Below are 19,133 nucleotides of genomic sequence, written 5' to 3' on the forward strand. Positions count from 1 at the left end.
AATTATAGTTGTAAAATGCATAAAAAAGTATTCTGGTTACTAAGTTGATTTTTATCATTTATCACTGTAGTTTGGGGTTATGTGAGGAAATTTTTTTTTTTCCAAATTGTAACGCTCTAAAATGCATGAAAAAAGTATTGTGGTTACTAAGTTGATTTTTATCATTTATCACTGTAGTTTGGGGTTATGTGAGGAAATTTTTGGAAATTTAAATTATAGTTGTATAACTTTATTATGATTTATTTTTTTTTTCCAAATTGTAACACTCTAAAATGCATAAAAAAAATATTGGGGTTACTAAGTTGATTTTTATCATTGGGGTTACTATTGATTTTTATCATTTATCACTGTAGTTTTACTATTATATGATGTAAATAATAAATAGCTGAAGCTCGAAAGCCAAGAAACATATATTTGATTGTCTAAATTATTAGTAATTAGGAATCAAAATACTTTAACAAAAATAGAAACTATTTACATTAATTAAAAAAAATAATTACAAAAAAGAGCTACCCATATGTCCTTAAAGGAGAATTAGATAGGGAAAAAAAGCCAAGAAACATATATTTGATTGTCTAAATTATTAGTAATTAGGAATCAAGATACTTCAACAAAAATAGAAACTGTTTACATTAATTAAAAGAAATAATTACAAAAAAGAGCTACCCATCTGTCCTTAAAGGAGAATTAGATAGGGAAAAAGATCCATGAAAGTTTCTAAAGCTAAGTGGAATAAACCAATGGGAGGTTTCTCAAGAACAGTGAGTGAAAGTAGGCGAGCGGATAGGAATCCAGAGGCCCAAGGTACACTAAAACTCATTTTTATTGTGAAAAGAAGAGGGTTTAGACGTAATTGCCAGGCTCGTGGTTGGGAAGGAGAGACTTTCCAGAAGTGTTTGAATAGGCTCGTGGTTGGGAGGAGAGAGACTTTCCAGAAATGTTTAATATTACAAGTTACTCGTGGTTGGGAGGAGAGACTTTCCAGAAGTGTTTGAATATTACAAGTTACTAACGTTGGTTGGGAGGAGAGACTTTCCAGAAGTGTTTGAATATTACAAGTTACTAACGTTGAATAGATAAGTGTTATAAAAAGTTGTGTTATAGTTCAACAAGTGTTATATAAAGTTGTGTTATAGAAAGTTTCATTACAAATTAATGTTGAACTACTATGGAAATCAAATCAATTTAATGATAGAGTAGAACTTGTCATTTTGAAGTGATGTTAGAAGGATTTCTTAAATAGAATAATAAACTCACGAAAGAAATTCCTTGAAAGTGCATTATCACATAGAGTAGAAATTACGAGTCTCACAAATGAAATCATAAACAATTCATTATGGCAAAGCATGAAAATAACAATTAATACTAGCAAGTATGGAAGTCTATGCTCATTCAATAGTTAAATAATTGAATGTTCTTAAATATTAACGGTAATTTATTATTATATAGCACTGAGACAATCTGTATGAGACATTATGAGAGTTATGTCGTTAAATATTAAGGGTAATTTATTATAATACAGCACTGAGACAATCTGTATGAGACATTATGAGAGTTTTGTAGAATAGTCGATATGAAATACTACCAGACTTTAGTAGAATTTATCTATAACGTTAAACCCATAGTCATGCATATATATAAGCTATGTTACATCGAACTACTGTAAAAATGAACTCAATATTAAACCGCATGCCATTACAGTAGTAAACTAGAAATAGTTAATCTTAACGAGAATCGTTCCGAAGATGTCGAACGAAACAACCAATACCCTGATTAAGGAAAGCAGAGGTATTCTTGGCCCAACATGCAATTTAGAAAGAAATTAACCGAGGTATTCTCGGCCCAGCGTGCAATTTAGAAAAAAATTAACTACACTGCCTTTTAAACACTACACTGCCTTTTAAACAATTATGACAATCAGAATAGATTAAACAAGTTTTAGAGAAATAAATTAAAAGCACGGTGCTTCAATTCGAAATGTTTTCGACAGCCTGAGTGTGTAGACATGACCAGAACCTTAGAAAAAAGACTATCATGTATATATATAACTCATAACATTACAGCACAGAAGAAACACCCAAAACCCTCAGTCGATTAAAGTCTTGAGCATTCACAAAATTATAAGTGCCATGCACAGTATTTGACCGATTCCTGTGTATTGTTAAATCACTGAAACCAAAAAATTAAGCTAGTTTCAGCTTAAAGCTCGGCTTAGGACTCGACCTCTATTCCCGGATAATAAAACATTTTTATAACTTAAATTCATGTACCAGAAGTGAAGGTTCCAACCTGGAAATAAACAAAGATGCCGCAAGTGCCTAAGCCTTTAAAGGGTAGCGGTCTTAGTCAAATAACTATCTGAGAAATGATATGTGAGTACATGTTACAAACGCCAGAAGCAATGAAGTCAGTATACGATTCGATTCTACAGTATATGCTAAAGAACGCTGCCAAAGGAGGAGCTTTTACCTGAGTTGAGAGGCTTTCCTCTTTGAGTAGCCCACCTATGTGACAACGAACAATCTTCAGTAAGGAAAAGAAAGAAACAATTTAAAAATCTAAAGCCTCTTAGAAATAAGAGGCAAAGCTTTACAAAATTTGGGATTATGCTGATGAGGGTTTACCTTCCGGAAGTGGCCCTTGGAACAGAGTGTTCTTTTCAACATCAGAAGTCCCTCAAACTATCCTTGTGCAGCGTAGGCGAAACGTTAAGCTCGGTACCAGACAGAAACCCCAAGCAGCAGCTGGTTTCATACTATGCAGACAAAAGAAATCATATACTATCGGCCTGTAGGAGTTACCTGCCACCGCAAGTATAACCATCACCACCATCTCAAACTTCAGAAAGACCAGAAGGCCGACTGAAACCCTCACTAGTTCAAACCATCGCAGAGCAACAAGAAACCTCGAAACGACAACAACAATGAGTCTACCCGCTGCCGAGCGCTGAAAGTTGGTTAGGGGATTAAGCCCTAAACCTCCTCCGCCATCGGATCACCTCATCAAGATCAACTGGCACAAAGCAAGACAGTTGTCACAAGCAGTTGGAACCAGTTGGCAGGTGCTTGCAGCCTCCTGGACCATTCTTATGTCGCGTGTCTCCGAGTACAAGAGCCAACTCGTCAAGGTCTGGGGGACAAACCACCGAAGGCCATGTGCGTATTAAAACATAATCTCAATGCCAACTTTGTAAACTGTGGAATATAAAATCACAAGATTTGCATATAAGAGTTGTCCGATTCTACGAGCTTAAATCTTAAATGCATTCAACATTTCCGTAAGCTATGACGGGTCCTTTAACCAAGGTCAGATAGATGTGTAGGTAATTGTTTTTTGGTATTTCATAAATTTTCTTGTTTAGCTGTTACACAAATAATAGCAAATCCCTTTCCGATCATTAAGAATTTTTTTCCCAAATAATACCAAATCCATTTCCAAATGAATGAATCAAACACTTTTACGGCCAAATAACCAAATTAAAAAAAGACCAGATTCCATTGAGAAATGACCTTCCAACAAATGAATGAATCAAACACTTTTACGGCCAAATAACCAAATTAAAAAAAGACCAGAACCAAATTAAAAAAAGACCAGATTCCATTGAGAAATGACCTTCCAACAAAAGTTGTAGACAACGGCTATTTGTCGATGCCCAAATCAATTTGATTGAAACGAAAAATCAAGGTTGCAAAGAGAGTTTAGCACGTTTATTATTCCAACCAAAATGAACTAAGAACGAAACGAATGTAAGCTTCAACGTGTCAATCAATTTACACAGCATCTGTGCATCTATCAACCGCCTCTATCGCAAAAGTCCAGTGTACTTTCACAAAATGTATGGGTAAGTAATGGTGTCTACTTTTTTACAATATATGGTCGACCTATTTTCAACATGGCATATGACTTTATACCGGAACAAGAGACAAAACGAATCGCGTATCTTTTGATTTTATGTGGTATTAGTCACAACAATTAAGATTCTGATCTTGCATTATCTTTGAAATGCAGCTTTAAAATAATCATTGTGGACTAACCGAATGCTTGAAAAGATTTAATCGTTCAACCTAATTGAAATTGCATCGACTACAGTGTACTGTGTAAGATTGAGGTTTTCTTGACTTCTGCGCACGTGGTCAGTAAGGGCTCCCGCAGAGATTACGAGCGAGAAGAAGAAAAGGAAGACGTAAAACCATCCAAATTTACAAATGCCGTGATTTACAAAAACCTTAAATTGAAAAGACATAAAGCGAATTACAACACGCGGTTCGATTTTGCGTTCAATGTTTTCCATTCACTCGAATCAGTTAAAAAAGGTAATAGTACATTTATATGCCTGTAACCAAACTAGTATTTCAAAGTATTCTGGAACCGTCACATGTGAATAACTAAAATCACATTTCAATAACAAACCATTAAAATCACGACAACTATCTTTCAAACGTGAGTAAAAGATTTAGGTCTCTGCCAAATTGGCAAGGGAATAAAAGTATAAATAAGAACTCTGATGAGAGGAGATGTACACATCTCGGCACTCATCAGCCTGCTAATAGATCTTATCTACCGAATATCTGTCTTTGGATTGATGGCTGGTAGTGTTGAGACAAAGCAGGAGAGGAGTTCAAAGAACTCAAAAGCCGATCACAGCATGTCAATATGGAAGATTTTCAGATATGCCGATTGTGCAGATGTTTTGATGATGTTGTTAGGCACCTTGGGTTCAATAGCTGATGGGTCTCTAGGGGGCGCTGGCGTTTTGATTATCCTCAGTGGACTAATAAATAGTCTAGGATCTCATGTTCCTATTCCCGACCATAGTGATCATTTTGTGAACACAATGAACAAGGTAAAACACATTTGCAGATGCCTCATCTCTGAATTTTATATTGTTACTTAGGTTAATTAAATTAATAATTGATGATATTGCTGTGGTCATGATGCAGCGAATAGTGCCCTTCCTGTATTTGGCAGCTGGAATATGGATTGCGGCATTTTTAGGTGAAATCTTTTATACTCTCAATAATCTTACCGTTTATTCATTATTCTGATATACGTTGAGTGTGGCTTTAAAGTAGAGCAGTTTAATGAATACTGGCCATGTGTTTCAGAGGGTTTTTGCTGGACAAGGACTGCAGAAAGACAGGCATCTGTCCTGCGCAGAAAGTATCTGAGGGCTGTCCTCAGGCAGGAAGAAGGTTTTTTTGATACCAGCGGCACACATATTTCTGAAGTGGTTAACAGTGTTTACAATGACACCCTCGTCATACAAGACGCGCTCAGTGAAAAGGTGTGTTTTCCAAATACAGTTGTTGTCAAGTAGCAAGAGTACATTTGTACTCAACTCATTGATACGAAATTCAATTAGGGGATCAGTGTGGTAATTGTAACTGGATCGATTCTAATCTATCTTGCATGGGAATGTTTTCAGGTTCCCAATTTCGTCATGAATTTGTCAAATTTCGTTGCTAGCTATGCGGCCAGTTTATACTTGTCATGGAGGCTGGCACTGGTGACATTACCCCTCTCCAGTTTACTGATACTAGGAGGATTGCTTTACGGCCGGACTCTCATAAGAATAGCGAGAAAGATGCACGCGGAATATAATAAGTCTAGTATGGTTGCAGAGCAAGCGATTTCTTCTATTAGAACAGTCTATTCTTTCGTTGGAGAAGCAAAGGCTATGGTCAATTTTGCTTCGGCACTTGATGCAACAGTTAAAATTGGGCTTAAACAAGGGCTGGCAAAAGGGATTGCCATAGGTGGCAACGGATCTGTAAGCTTTGCGTTGTGGGCATTCATTTCATGGTATGGAAGCAGATTGGTGATCAATCACGATGTGAGCGGCGGAATGATTTTTGGTGTAGGCTACTGCATAATCCTGGGTGGACTGTAAGTCTTACTACTTGTATTCTCTTTCTTTTTTCTGTTGTGATTTTATTTCTTACTGCCATTTATTTTCTTTCGCTGGTAAAAGTAATAATTCATCTCAAATTCAGGTCTCTGGCAAGCGCGCTTCCAAATCTCAAGTACTTTTCTGAAGCAGGCGTTGCAGCTGTTCGGATATTTAAGATGATTGACAGAGTACCAGAAATAGATTCAGAGGATGGGAAAGGCAAAGTATTGGAAAAGGTATCGGGAGAGGTCGAATTTCGGAACGTTCAATTTGCGTATCCATCAAGAGCAGATAGCATGATATTTCACAATTTTTGTCTCACTATTCCTGCACGCCATACAGTGGCTTTAGTGGGCGGCAGTGGATCTGGAAAGTCCACAGCCATTTCATTATTAGAACGGTTCTACGATCCACTAAAAGGAGAAATTCTTGTGGATGGAGAGAATATTAAAGGTTTGCAACTGAAATGGCTGCGTAACCAAATCGGACTAGTTAGTCAAGAGCCTGCTCTGTTCGCCTCCACCATTCGTGAGAATATTTTGTTTGGAAAGGAGGATGCGACTATGGATGAAATCATTAGTGTTGCGAAAGCTTCCAACGCCCACGACTTCATTACCCAACTCCCAAAGGGCTATGACACGCAGGTATTTTTTCAGGCATTTTAAAGCACAACTCATAAATATTACAGTTATTATATTTTGTCAATCAAAAATACCAAGAGTTCATTTCATGATCTGTCCAAATGCAGGTAGGAGCTGGTGGCACGCAGATGTCAGGAGGGCAAAAGCAGAGAATAGCGATAGCCAGAGCGATGCTGAAAAACCCGTCCATTCTACTTTTAGACGAGGCCACCAGTGCTTTAGATGCGGAATCAGAGAAGATTGTTCAGGATGCACTCGGTAAGGCTTCTATTGGGCGCACTACGGTGGTTGTGGCTCATCGTCTCTCCACTATTCAGGGAGCGCATAAAATTGCGGTGATGCAAAAGGGTCAGGTCATCGAATTCGGTGGACACCAAGAACTGCTAGGTAACCCAAATGGGGCATATACAGCTTTACTGCAGATGCAGCAAAAGGCCCCGTCACATGGTACTAACGCTGCATCAAATACTCTAATGCCATCCGGAGTAAATAGCCAAAGCTTAGATGATAACAAGTCACCCGCTAGATCAAATCAATTTGATAGTTGCATATCCGGCCTGGAACAAGAAGAACTAAAAGCCAATGCTGCGCCCAAATCTTCCTTCTGGAGGTTGCTTGCATTGAATGTTCCAGAGTGGAAGAATACTCTCATGGGCTGTGTAGGCGCCTTTGGATATGCAGCAACTCAAATAGCTTATTCCGTCACTGTGGCAACCATGATTTCTGCGCTCTTTCTGAAAGACGGAAACGAGATCAGATCAAAAGTAGGAACTTATTGCATTCTTTTTATAGCCCTCGCAGTGCATGTACTTGCAGTGAATTTGGTTCAACACTATAACTTCGCAGTGGTGGGCGAGTTTCTAGCAAAAAGGATCCGCCAAAGAATGTTTTCAAAAATTCTTACATTCGAAGTTGGTTGGTTCGATCAGGACCAAAATTCCAGTGGAGCTGTTTGTTCAAAATTGGCCAAGGAAGCTAATGTGGTAAGTACCCAATCCATTGAAGCCCTACATATATACAACAAATCAATCATTTAACATTGTTAAGGCTTTATATATATGCAGGTAAGATCCTTGGTGGGAGATCGTGTTTCACTCCTAGTGGAGTGTGTGTCTGGAGTAACTATAACGGTGACTCTAGGAATGTTGGTAGCTTGGAGACTTGCTATTGTCTTGATCGCTGTGCAGCCGTTGATGGTGCTTTGTTTCTACACTAGAAGCGTCCTCCTTAAAAGTGTTTCGGGCAAGTCTATTAAGGCGCAGAATCAAGGTAGCCAAGCGGCCTTCGAATGTGTCACACATCATAGAACCATAGCGGCTTTTTGCTCTCAAGAAAAAATTATTAATATTTTTGACTCCACACAGACAGGGCCACGCAGGGAGATCAATAAACAGTCTTTGTACGCAGGATTGGCCCTTGGAACTTCTAAGTTTTTTGAAATATGCTATTGGCCATTTGAGTTTTGGTACGGAGGGAAGCTCATAGTACAAGGTGTTATCAGTTTTCATGCTTTTTTATTGAACCATTTTATATTTGGGAGATTGGGTCGCATGATAGCAGATTCTGGAAGTATGACTTCCGACCTGGCCAAAGGGTCTGATGCTGTCACGTCCGTGTTTGAAATTTTGGACAGAAATAGCCTTATAAACCCAGAGAACCATGGTGCGGTTAACCCTGAGAAAGTCCAAGGCTATGTAGCGCTCAATAGTGTGGACTTTGCTTACCCAGCTCGTCCAAATGCTATGATCTTGAGAAACTTCAGCCTGAAAATCAACGCAGGGAGCAGCGTAGCACTAGTTGGAAAGAGTGGGTGTGGTAAGTCCACTATCATCGGATTGATAGAGAGATTCTATGATCCACTCAAAGGGACAGTACTCGTTGATGGCAAAGATATAAGGAGCTTCAATTTGCGGTCACTGAGAGAGCATATAGCTCTTGTAGGGCAGGAGCCAACTCTTTTTGCTGGGAGCATCCGGGAGAACATTGCGTATGGTAAAGAGAACGCAAGTGAGGCAGAAATAATAGAGGCTGCCAAGGCTGCCAATGCCCATGAATTCATTTCGTAAGTTGACTAAAATAAATCCTTAGTTACAATTACAGTGTAAACTTGTTTATTTAAGTGTTATTAACGAATAGTGGGCTTTGTGAATATATGTTTCAGGTGCTTGAAGGATGGATATGAGACTAATGCAGGGAACAGGGGTACGCAATTGTCTGGGGGCCAGAAGCAAAGGATAGCGATAGCAAGGGCAATTATTAAGAATCCAAGCATCTTGCTGTTGGACGAGGCAACCAGTGCATTGGATGCTTATTCGGAGAAGGTAGTTCAGGAGGCATTGGATCGAGTGACGGTGGGACGAACGACTGTCACTGTAGCTCATCGACTGGCGTCAGTTCAAAATGCTGACTGTATAGTAGTTATTGAAAAGGGGAGCGTTGTTGAGCAGGGAAATCACTTGCATCTCATGGAGAAAGGCGAAGGCGGTGCGTATTTTGGTCTCATCAAACTGCAGCAGCGTCAGTAGGCATTTATATTTGTATTCCAATTGTGTGAGGCTAAAGTTATAAGTAATTCAAAAAAGTTGGTCAAAGGATCGCCGAAGTTTTCAGGCGTCATAACGGTCACATTGACAACCATAGCGTTCACTGTACCAAGAATTATTAACGGAATAAATGAATTCCGATTATTATTATTTATTTGAGAATAATTGATGGGTTGTTTTCTTTAGGTAGTAAAGACCTTGGATGCCATTGCAAGCCTTCGAAGTTAAAGTGGGGCCCAATAAAGTCTCATATTTTTAAAATTCCAATGAGGGTTTGTCGGGTGGATGTACGATGTGGACCATATGCTAAATGATGAATCGGCCTCTTGCACGTCATCAGTGAACCCACTCTCATTTTGAAATTCGTCTTTGTCACGTATCAAAATTTGCACTTTCAACCATTAGCCCTTCTTCAAGGCGTTGGCGTTGTTTAATTATTATATTATAAGTTGCGGAGTGTTTTTCAGCGTTTTGTTAAAAATATTTTGATTAAGTTTTGGTATTTAGGAGTAAAAATGGGTTTTGTTTCGATGGTATATATATATATATGGATTTAGTATTTTGGATAATTTGAATTTTAAAAATTTTACAACTTAAATTTGTAATTTCAATAAATGTTTATTAAATTTCCAATAAATTAGCCTTGAAAATATTTCTAACAAAATTTTAAAATAATTAATAAGGAATAATTATAGCTATAGGACTAATGAATTTAATTAAAAACTAAAAATATTTTGAAAATAAATCCAAGGGCGCGAAGAACAGAAAGAGCGAAGAACAGCCAGGGCAGAATCTGTGCAGGCGTAATTCTCCATGGTCGGGAGGGGAGGAGGGAGCTCCACTCCCTCCTACAAGCAAGCGGTGAACAACCATGGTAAGAGGCCACTGGAGGAAGTCAGGAGAAATGACAAGGGGAAAGAAAGCAGGGAAGAAGGGAAGGATCGAGACAAACATAGTGAGAATCAAAGCACTAGAGACAATGAAGAAAATGACAAGGAAAAGGAAGTAAAAACCACGGCTCAGATGGGTCCTTGTAAGCCGAAATCTGAGGTCACACCTAGGGTTGTCTTGAATGATCCTGCGCTGCAGGCACATAGGGAACACATGAGCACGTATGCTATTATTTGTAAATTCATGGGAGTATGGCCCACTGAAAAAGCTTTACAGACATGGATTAAATATCATTGGAAACCTAAAGGAAGCATTGACCTACATCTGGGGTCAAAAGGATTCTTCACAGTGGTCTTCACTAACATTGAGGACAAAGACAGAGTGTTTGAAGGAGGGCCCTACTTCTTTGCAGTGGCTGGCCTCTATATGAGGCCGTGGATGATGAACTTTGTCCCGGAGCGGGAGACTTTCACCTCAGTTCCAGTTTGGGTAAGACTTTACTCCCTTCCTCTTGATTACTGGCAAATAGAATCGTTGACAGCTATAGGAAATAAACTGGGACGTTTTGTCAAGGCTTCAGACGCCACCAGAAGAGGAAAATATACATCCTTCGCACGAATCTGTGTGGAAATGGATCTCTCCGGAGCCCTACCGGATGAGTTGATCTTGGAAGTTTTGGATGAAGAATGGGTGCAAACAGTAGATTACGAACACATTCCTTTTAGATGCCGCAGATGTCATGAGCATGGACACCTGTTCAGAGAGTGCCCTCTCAGTAAAACAGAGAACAGAAGCAGAGATTATACCAAGAAGGATACGGAGAGTTTTCAAAAAGTGAGCCACAAAGGAAAAGGCGGCAAAAGAGGTCTTAGACACCAGCAAACCGAAGGGTCTCAAGTCACGAAGAATAGGTTTCAAGTGCTCGAGGAGGAAGAAGAGACTATAAAAGAAGATCAAGGATTAGAAGTAAATCCAGAAAATAAGGAGACAGAGGAGAATAAAGACCAACCAGAGCACAATAACATACAGAAAGAGACCATGATGAGTGAGGTCGAACGGGACATGGACCAGGAAATGACCCAAAGTGAGATGGAAATGGAGGATCAGGAGCTGCAGGAGATTTTAGATAGAGAACACCTAGATTTGGAAGGGTTCTTGAAACAAGGAACCATGGAAGGGTTAGATTCGTTACCTCAAGAAGATTTCTCTAGAGTACAGTGGTTGTACTTATGGAAGACCTAGGTTGATGGTAAGGAAAGGCAAGGCAACATGGCAAAACAAGGCAACGAAGGGGTGAAACCCTAAAAAAACACACCAAGTTTAGCACCTAGAGGCCCTGGAAAGAAGAGAGGCAGAAAAAATCAGAATGAACTACTGATGGAGTGTGGAAAGCTAATGATAGACTCGGGTAAGATGAAAGACCTAACCAATTACTCTTTCACTAATCCTTTATGATGAATATCACCTCTTGGAATATACGGGGTCTAGGTAGTAAAAGAAAACAAAGTTTACTTAGTAACAGGATGAAGCAAGAAGCTCCGGATATCATTTTTATCCAGGAAACTAAATGTTCCATACAAAAGATTAAAGAACTTCATAATAAATGGCTCAGTCATTTTGAGTTTCTAGAAGTTAAGGCAGAAAACACAACAGGTGGTATTCTGACTCTTTGGAACCCCCTCAAGATTAGTATATTAGATGCGGAAGCTTCCAGAAATTATCTTTCTTTGGTCATACAGCCAGAGGGGGTTAGGGAGACTTATCTGGTAACGAATGTTTACGGCCCTCAGAGAATGGAGGACAAGTTGAGATTCCTAGATTCTCTTATGGATCTCAGAGAAAGATATGTTGGGACTCCATGGATTTTGGGTGGGGACTTCAACATGATCAAATCACTATCGGAGAAAAAAGCGGGCACCAGGGCTCTCACTAGAGATGCCTTAGCTTTTCAATCCTTTTTGGACACTGCGAAATTGGTTGATATGGAAACAAGTAATGGTCTCTTTACTTGGAACAATAGGAGAGGAGGAGGGTCTTTAGTGGCCTCTAAGTTAGACAGATTCATCTTATCAGAGGACCTTATTCTCAAAGATTTTGATATAGGAGCAAGGATTCTGCCCTTTGGAGGTTCGGATCACTGGCCAATTCAATTAGAGATCAGGGGCATTGGCACTCCCAGGAATAGACCTTTCAGATTTGAGAACATCTAGCTCTCCCATCCAGATTTTATCAACAATATTTCTAGTTGGTGGTCGGAGGATTTGCATATTCAGGGTTCGAGTATGTTCATTCTTCACAAAAGACTAAAACACATAAAACTCAGACTTAAAGAGTGGAACAAGAGTGAGTTTGGCAACATTTTTGAAGGTAAAAAAACTGTTTAAAATAAATTGTAGATACTCAACCAATCCATCATTGAGGTTGGCTTTGATAAAATAAGAAATGATAAAGCTACCATTCTTCAGCATGAGTGGGAGAACTTATGTAAACAAGAGGAAGTTTTCTGGAGACAAAAATCTAGAGTACAATGGTTAAGGGAAGCGGAAAGAAATACCAGATTTTTCCACAGATCAACCTTGGCTAACAGGGTTCATAACAAAATCTCATCGATCAAAGATGAGGAAGGGCAACTCATCAGTACCCATGAAGAAATTGAAGCGGTTTTAGTACAACACTTTAAAGGGTTTGCCCAGGAAACTATTCCTAACAGAGAGACCTTCATAAAGGACATTACAAGAAATATACCAAGACTTGTGTCCAGAGAGGATAATCTCAACCTCAACCGGCCAGTTACGGAAGAAGAAATCAATGAAGTCCTTAAGGAAATGCAGAACGGTAAAGCGCCGGGTCCTAATGGTTTTAATGTGGACTTCTTCAAAGCATGCTAGAATATTGTAAAATAAGACATGCTGAATGTGGTAGAAGATACCAGGAGGAACAAAACTATTATGAAGGAACTCAATACCTCCTTCATTTCACTGATCCCTAAACAAGATAATGCTCTGACTCTAGACAAGTTTCGATCCATAGCACTATGCAATGTGGTTTACAAGGTTATATCTAAGGTTGTAGCTAACAGACTCAAACCTCTTCTCCCCACCCTTGTTTCTGGGGAGCAATCTGGTTATGTGGAAGGTAGACAAATTCTCAACAACATCATTCAAGCACAAGAAGTAGTGCACTCACTGACTTGCAACAAGAAGGCGAGAATGATTATGAAGCTAGACATAGCTAAAGCCTACGATAAGGTAAATTGGACCTATATTAGGAGGGTCCTCATAGATTTCGGGTTTGATCATAATTGGGTTAGATGGGTTATGGCTCTGCTAACCTCTTCCAGCTTTTCAATTTTAGTAAATGGCTCTCCCTCCGAGATGTTTATTCCCTCAAGAGGCCTTAGGCAGGGAGATCCACTCTCTCCCTCTCTCTTTATTCTCATGATGGAAGGACTTGGTAGATCGATCAAGCAAGCGAAAGACGAAGGCAAAATCAAGGGTCTTCAACTTTGTGAGAATGGTCAGACTTTGACTCATCAGCAATTTGTAGATGATACCATGCTGCAGGGGGTTCCCACAATCAAGGAAGCGTTGGCTTACAAACAACTTCTAAATGATTTTGGTCTAGCCACAGGTATGGAGGTTAATCTTTTCAAATCTAAAATCTTTTTCTTCAATACTAATATTGCTATCCAAAGGAACATCTCCAGAATTCTAGGTTATCAAAGAGATTCTCTTCCTTCAAAATATTTGGGAGTCCCCCTTACTGCTAAACCTCTTCATAAAAATATCTGGGAACCGGTGATTAACAAGATGCAGGATAAAATCAGAAATTGGACCTTCAAAGCTTTAAATTTAGCTGGCAGGTTAGTGCTCACAAAGGCAATTTTACAATCAATCCCAGTTTTTATGCTTTCAGCACTCCTTGTTCCAAAAGGAGTCTTACATCAATTCAGAACCATTCAAAGAGACTTTCTCTGGGGGAAAGGGGAGAAAAATAGGAAATGGGCCTTAGTGGCATGGGAGAAGATTTGTAAACCTAAGATTCATGGAGGTTTGGGTTTGGATGATCCAGAGGTTCTAAGCAGGGCTTTAGGAGCTAAGTTATGGTGGAGATGGGTAAAAGAACCAAAGGCCCAGTGGGCTAGAATATGGACAGAGAAATATGCTAGCACTTGGGACAATAACAATATTATAAGGATGTCCGGCAATATAAAGGGTTCATACATCTGGAATAAGGCTTGGGAGAATAGAGGCCTAGTTCAAAAATATAGTTTCTGGGAAATCAGAGAGGGGGACTTGGCACTTTTTTGGGAAGATAAATGGCAACAAGAACCAATACTGCTAAATGAGAAATTTCTAGACCTCAAAAGAGAGACTGATAACAAGGGGTTATCACAAGTCAAAGATTTTTGGGACCAAAACAATGATGTAAGTAAATGGAGAAAGTGGAGGAAAATGTTTTATGAGGAAGATAACCCCTTGAAAACTAAAGTCGAGGCTCTTATGAGGATACTGGAACAAAGAAAGATCTTAGTAACAGGAGGGCATGATCAATTAAGGTGGGGCAACAATAACAAGGGTACCTTTAATCTGAAGGAAGCTAAACATAAACTCCTAGATTTGGACTCTCTGGCTCCGGATAGAGTATGGCAGGATCTTTGGAGGCATCAAGGATGGATGAAGATTAAACTCTTCATGTGGCTTGTCTATCATAAGAGAATTCTGACATGGGATAACTTAAGGAAAAGGGGTGTGCTGGGGCCTTCTAGATGCCAGCTCTGTGAGGCACAAGAAGAAACCATGGAACATCTCCTCAATAATTGCAACTTTACCTCTGGTTTATGGGATTATTTTGCTAACGTCTTCCAAAGGAGTGATAGGGACAGAGGGTGCATCTTCAACACCTTGACCAGATGAAGAAAAGATTATTCAAATAATGAGATGTTAGGTGTTGCTTGGGCTCTTACACCTACATTCATTATTTGGAATGTCTGGAAAGAAAGGAATCAGAGAATTTTCAAAAATGAGAAGAGATCCCTTCAGTGTCTTTTAAAACAAACTTTGACACAACTTAAAGAGACAGTGGGCACCATAGTTCAGTTTTCCCCTAACATTCCCCCCTCTGAGGCTGACTTGAGGATTCTGGGTCTGTTAGGAATGCAGGGGCTTTTGGCACAGAGCCCAGACATAAGAGTTTTGGTTAGGATTGTTAATCAGGAATTATGGCATCCTCCCCCTTTGGGCTTTCTGAAGTTCAACATAGATGGGGCTTCTAAAGGCAACCCGGGCAATGCAGGCTTTGGAGGGGTGTTAAGGGATGAAAATGGAAAAATCCTTTCTTTCTTCCATGGGCATTTAGGCAGGGCTACAAACAACATGGCTGAAGCCATGGCTATGGAGCAGTGTTTAGATCTCCTGGTTCAGGAAAACCGGCAGAATGTTATTATTGAAGCAGACTCAGAAATAATTATCAACTCGATTAAAAAATCAGTTGGGGCTCGGAGCCAGAGAAGGTTTCAAATCACTGGAGGCTGATCCAGGTCTTCCAAAGGATACAACTCCATCTTAGAAGCATACACACGGTCAGTTTCAATCACGTTCGAAGGCAGGCCAATAAACTGGCTGATTTACTGGCTAATCAGGGAGTGAAATGTTCCATGTATAGGGAGATGTTAGGCAGGCATAGGCGGTCTCAGGATAGTTTCATGGACCAATGTGACATCCAAGTTGAAGAGGATATGATAGTGTATCGGAACAGAACCATGGAAGCTCTATCCAATAATGTGGATGAATTGTGAGGTGCCTTTTTCCCCTTCTCGTGTTTTTTCTCGCGCTGCTTGGAAGCGCTGCCACCAGAACAGAGGTGGGGGAGGCTAGATTGGTTTGACCCTCAGGATCACCAACGATCGCAACTGCAACAGTGGCCTTGACCGAATTACGGTGTCAAACGACGACCATTATATTCCTTTTACGCCGTCTAAGGGAGGCATCCAGCTTGCAGAGTGGTTTCCGGAATATCGGAGGCCCCCCGGGCGGGAAGCGGTTTTTATTTTTTGGCAGCGATCACACTCCCAATTCGACACGTGGCGATGGGGCAGTTTTATTTACCACCCTCATCATGCGTTAAAAAGCAACCATTTTGTCGGGAGCGATATGTTCCTCCGCCGTAGGATCTGGCCAGATGAATCAACGGCTGTGATCTGTCGTGCAGGTCAGTGGGACCACAAGGTTAAAGGACAGAAGTCTTGGAGGTGCGATATTTTCTACGCCATTGGATCATTTTGGTGGAAACAACGGTTAGGATCAAGCACGATTTTTGATGTTCCAAACAGTTTTGGCGGGAGTCATACTTTCCAGTTTGCGGGTATTTTTAAAGTTTCGTTTGGGTGTCTAGATATTAGGTGCCTTTTTGGGGGGTGTAGTGTTACGGGAAGTCTTTCACTTAACATGTGACCCTTTTTCTCTTGATTGTAGTGCTGGTCAGAGACCCATGTTTCCTCATGGGTAGTTGTACGCTATGTAAATAATTTTCTGATTTAATGATTATGAAGGTTCGACTCTTGCTCAAGCAAAAAAAAAGAAAATAAATCCAAGTTTTTGATTTGTGTATACTATTAAAAATATTATAAAATATTCTATAAACGTTAAATTTAAGTCTTTGATTAGATTTATTTGTCCAATTGTCTATGATCCTCTTCCAAGCTTGACCCGTGGCTTTAGGAGCCCCAATCTAGGGGCATCTAATCCTCCGCTTGACCTGTGGCTTTATGAGCTTTAGGAGCCGTGATCTAGGGGCAATTAATCTGGGCCACACTAGCCCTAAGATGAGTGCGTTTTTTTAGCATGTCTCTTCCCCCTAACACAGGGCACAACTACCCCTGTGAGGTTTGATCCTGGATCGCCTTGCTAATGAGGTCCATCCTCAACCAGTTATTGTAGTGAGACTTAACAATTAACTTAAATACACCCTTCAATAAAATATTTTTGAAAAAAATATTATTCCTTATTTAAAATATTAAAATTTACAATTTGATAAATAACTAAATTAATAAATTAAAATTTAATAATAAATATATTTTTACTTTATAAAAAATATAATGTATATCCATATAATGAATGAACAATGCATTTGAAGACCAAATCCCAAATGGTAGTGGCCATGTTAATATATATGGTCCATTAATATAAACATGGTCCATTATAATTATTGTGAAACGGAATATCCTTGCATCTATTTTCAACCAAACCATATGAATTTATTTGCATGGCATATTTTATTTTATTTATTATTTTATTAATTACTTAATTAACTTTATATTATATTATTAATTTTTCACTTTAATTTTAATATTTTCAAATTAATAATGGATTTTAATATAAATATTTTGAAATTTTTAATTATTAAATTAAATATTTTTTTTAATAAATTTTAGTCTCTACATTGCTCTTTATTTAAGTTGTTGCTATGGTCTACCTTTTCATCTAGTTGGTTCAAAACACGTCGGCCAAAAAATCCTATTATATGATTTTTACCAAAAGACTTTTCGCAATGTATTTTAATTTTAAATAAGTTTGTAATATTTAATTGAAACTTAGTATATGATATATTTTTAGTAAATTTTAAATACAAATGTTATAGTATTATTACATTAGTGTTAATTGATATTATTGACTATATTTATTTTATTTACTTTTTATAAATATTAATTTTGATTATAAATATTTAAGTCAATATTTTTATTATAAAAGTAATCATTTAGACTTCCTAAGCTAGCTTTAAATTCCAGCTAAAACCACCTAAGGCTCAAATGAGGTTGGTATAAAGACATCAGGGCCTGGTTAAACCATTGGGAGATCGACGAGAATGTTGCATTGCAAAACATTAATAACATTAAAAATATTGTTACTTCTATGTTCAAAGAAAAATGTGGTGTGAGAAAGATTTAGCAACTAAAATAAAATTAAGGTATTATAAGGAGGTCATCAACCCCACCCTAGCAGATCAAAAGTATCTCTCTGTTTTAACTAGCTCAAAGAAGAAAATTAATATAGCCAAGATTAGAACGAACTCTCATGAGCTCCATAGTGAAATGGGTCATTGGGCGGTTCCTAAAACACCATGGATGGAAAGGTTCTGCCATCTATGTGAGAATACAAACATCGAGGATGAAAATCACTTCCTCTTAGAGTGCCGTGTGTACAACCACATTAGATCTCATTTTCAAAATCTTTGTTGCAATATTGACCTTCCTAGCCTTTTACATTGTCAAAATTACAGTGAGAAGGAGGCTTCTCTCCAAGCTTTTTGAGCATAGGAATAAAATCTTAAATCAAACTAAACAATTCATTTCTTTATGTCCGATAGACCAAAGTTTGGTCTCAGTGGACGTCAACCACCACCATCATCATCAACAACTATTGTTATAAAAATAAGTTAATATTTTTATTATAAAAGTAATTATTATAATGAATTATTTTCTTTAAATTATAAATATTAATTTCAAAATATTAATATTAAAAATAAGGTGAATGATTAATAATATAAATTAGTACAATTACATTCATAAATGTGATTGATAGTATATATCAACCACATTTATTATTATTTATTTACTAATATTAAGATTAATAATTTTATAACTATTTATAAATTATATATTATCATTCTTACTATTATTATTATTATTGTTATTATTTACTACTCTTAAATAATCAATTAATAAATAATATAAATATTTTCATAACTGATGTTTGTTTTCCTTATAGGAATATTCTCTTGGGTTTATAATACGAAACCCTTGGACTTATTATTCTAATGGTTCAACCAGGGTCGCATATGTTCCAACGTTGCATTGTGAAATAGATTGTCTCAATATGAAAATCAATCATGGTCAATATAAAAATCAATCATGGTCAATCATGGTTAAACATGGTCATCCATGGTCCAATGTCATATTGTGACAAAGATTGTCCCATTATGAAAACCTACCATGGTCAACTATGGTCTACCATGGTCAAGCATGGTCCTACGTCACATTTTGACAAAGATTGTCTTAATATGAAAATCAACCATGGTTAACGATGTTTATTTAAGGGTTTATAACATTTATCTTCGAGTTTTATTATGTTGGGTTTATGTTATTCCCTTAGGTTAAATATTATTCCCTTT

The 19,133-nt window shown here is 38.2% G+C and overlaps 2 protein-coding genes and 1 long non-coding RNA gene across 3 annotated transcripts; 2 read left to right on the forward strand and 1 right to left on the reverse strand.

The window, feature by feature from the left end:
- Positions 1–2,071: 2,071 nt before the first annotated feature.
- On the reverse strand, positions 2,072–3,346 carry LOC149194857 (uncharacterized). Its single transcript, XR_016255119.1, has 3 exons — positions 2,625–3,346; positions 2,470–2,504; positions 2,072–2,358 (listed from the first exon to the last, which is right to left on the reverse strand). It is a non-coding gene; the product is annotated as an uncharacterized LOC149194857 (long non-coding RNA).
- Positions 3,347–4,529: 1,183 nt separating this feature from the next.
- Positions 4,530–9,441, forward strand: LOC149194858 (putative multidrug resistance protein). Its single transcript, XM_089405175.1, has 8 exons — positions 4,530–4,843; positions 4,941–4,995; positions 5,106–5,284; positions 5,426–5,886; positions 5,994–6,534; positions 6,639–7,514; positions 7,596–8,593; positions 8,693–9,441. The coding sequence occupies exons 1-8, from the start codon at positions 4,583–4,585 to the stop codon at positions 9,054–9,056; spliced, it is 3,735 nt and encodes a 1,244-aa protein (XP_089261301.1). The 5' UTR covers positions 4,530–4,582; the 3' UTR covers positions 9,057–9,441.
- Positions 9,442–11,488: 2,047 nt separating this feature from the next.
- Positions 11,489–12,175, forward strand: LOC149194859 (uncharacterized). The gene is made up of 2 exons (XM_089407825.1): positions 11,489–11,957; positions 12,039–12,175. Exons 1-2 carry the CDS (start codon positions 11,489–11,491, stop codon positions 12,173–12,175), a joined length of 606 nt encoding a protein of 201 aa, XP_089263951.1.
- Positions 12,176–19,133: the final 6,958 nt, after the last annotated feature.

The sequence above is a fragment of the Pinus tabuliformis genome, chromosome 2_2 (assembly GCF_031772625.1).
Source record: "Pinus tabuliformis cultivar Carrire ecotype Pingquan chromosome 2_2, CPIR1, whole genome shotgun sequence".
In the NCBI taxonomy this organism is placed as follows: Eukaryota; Viridiplantae; Streptophyta; class Pinopsida; order Pinales; family Pinaceae; genus Pinus; species Pinus tabuliformis.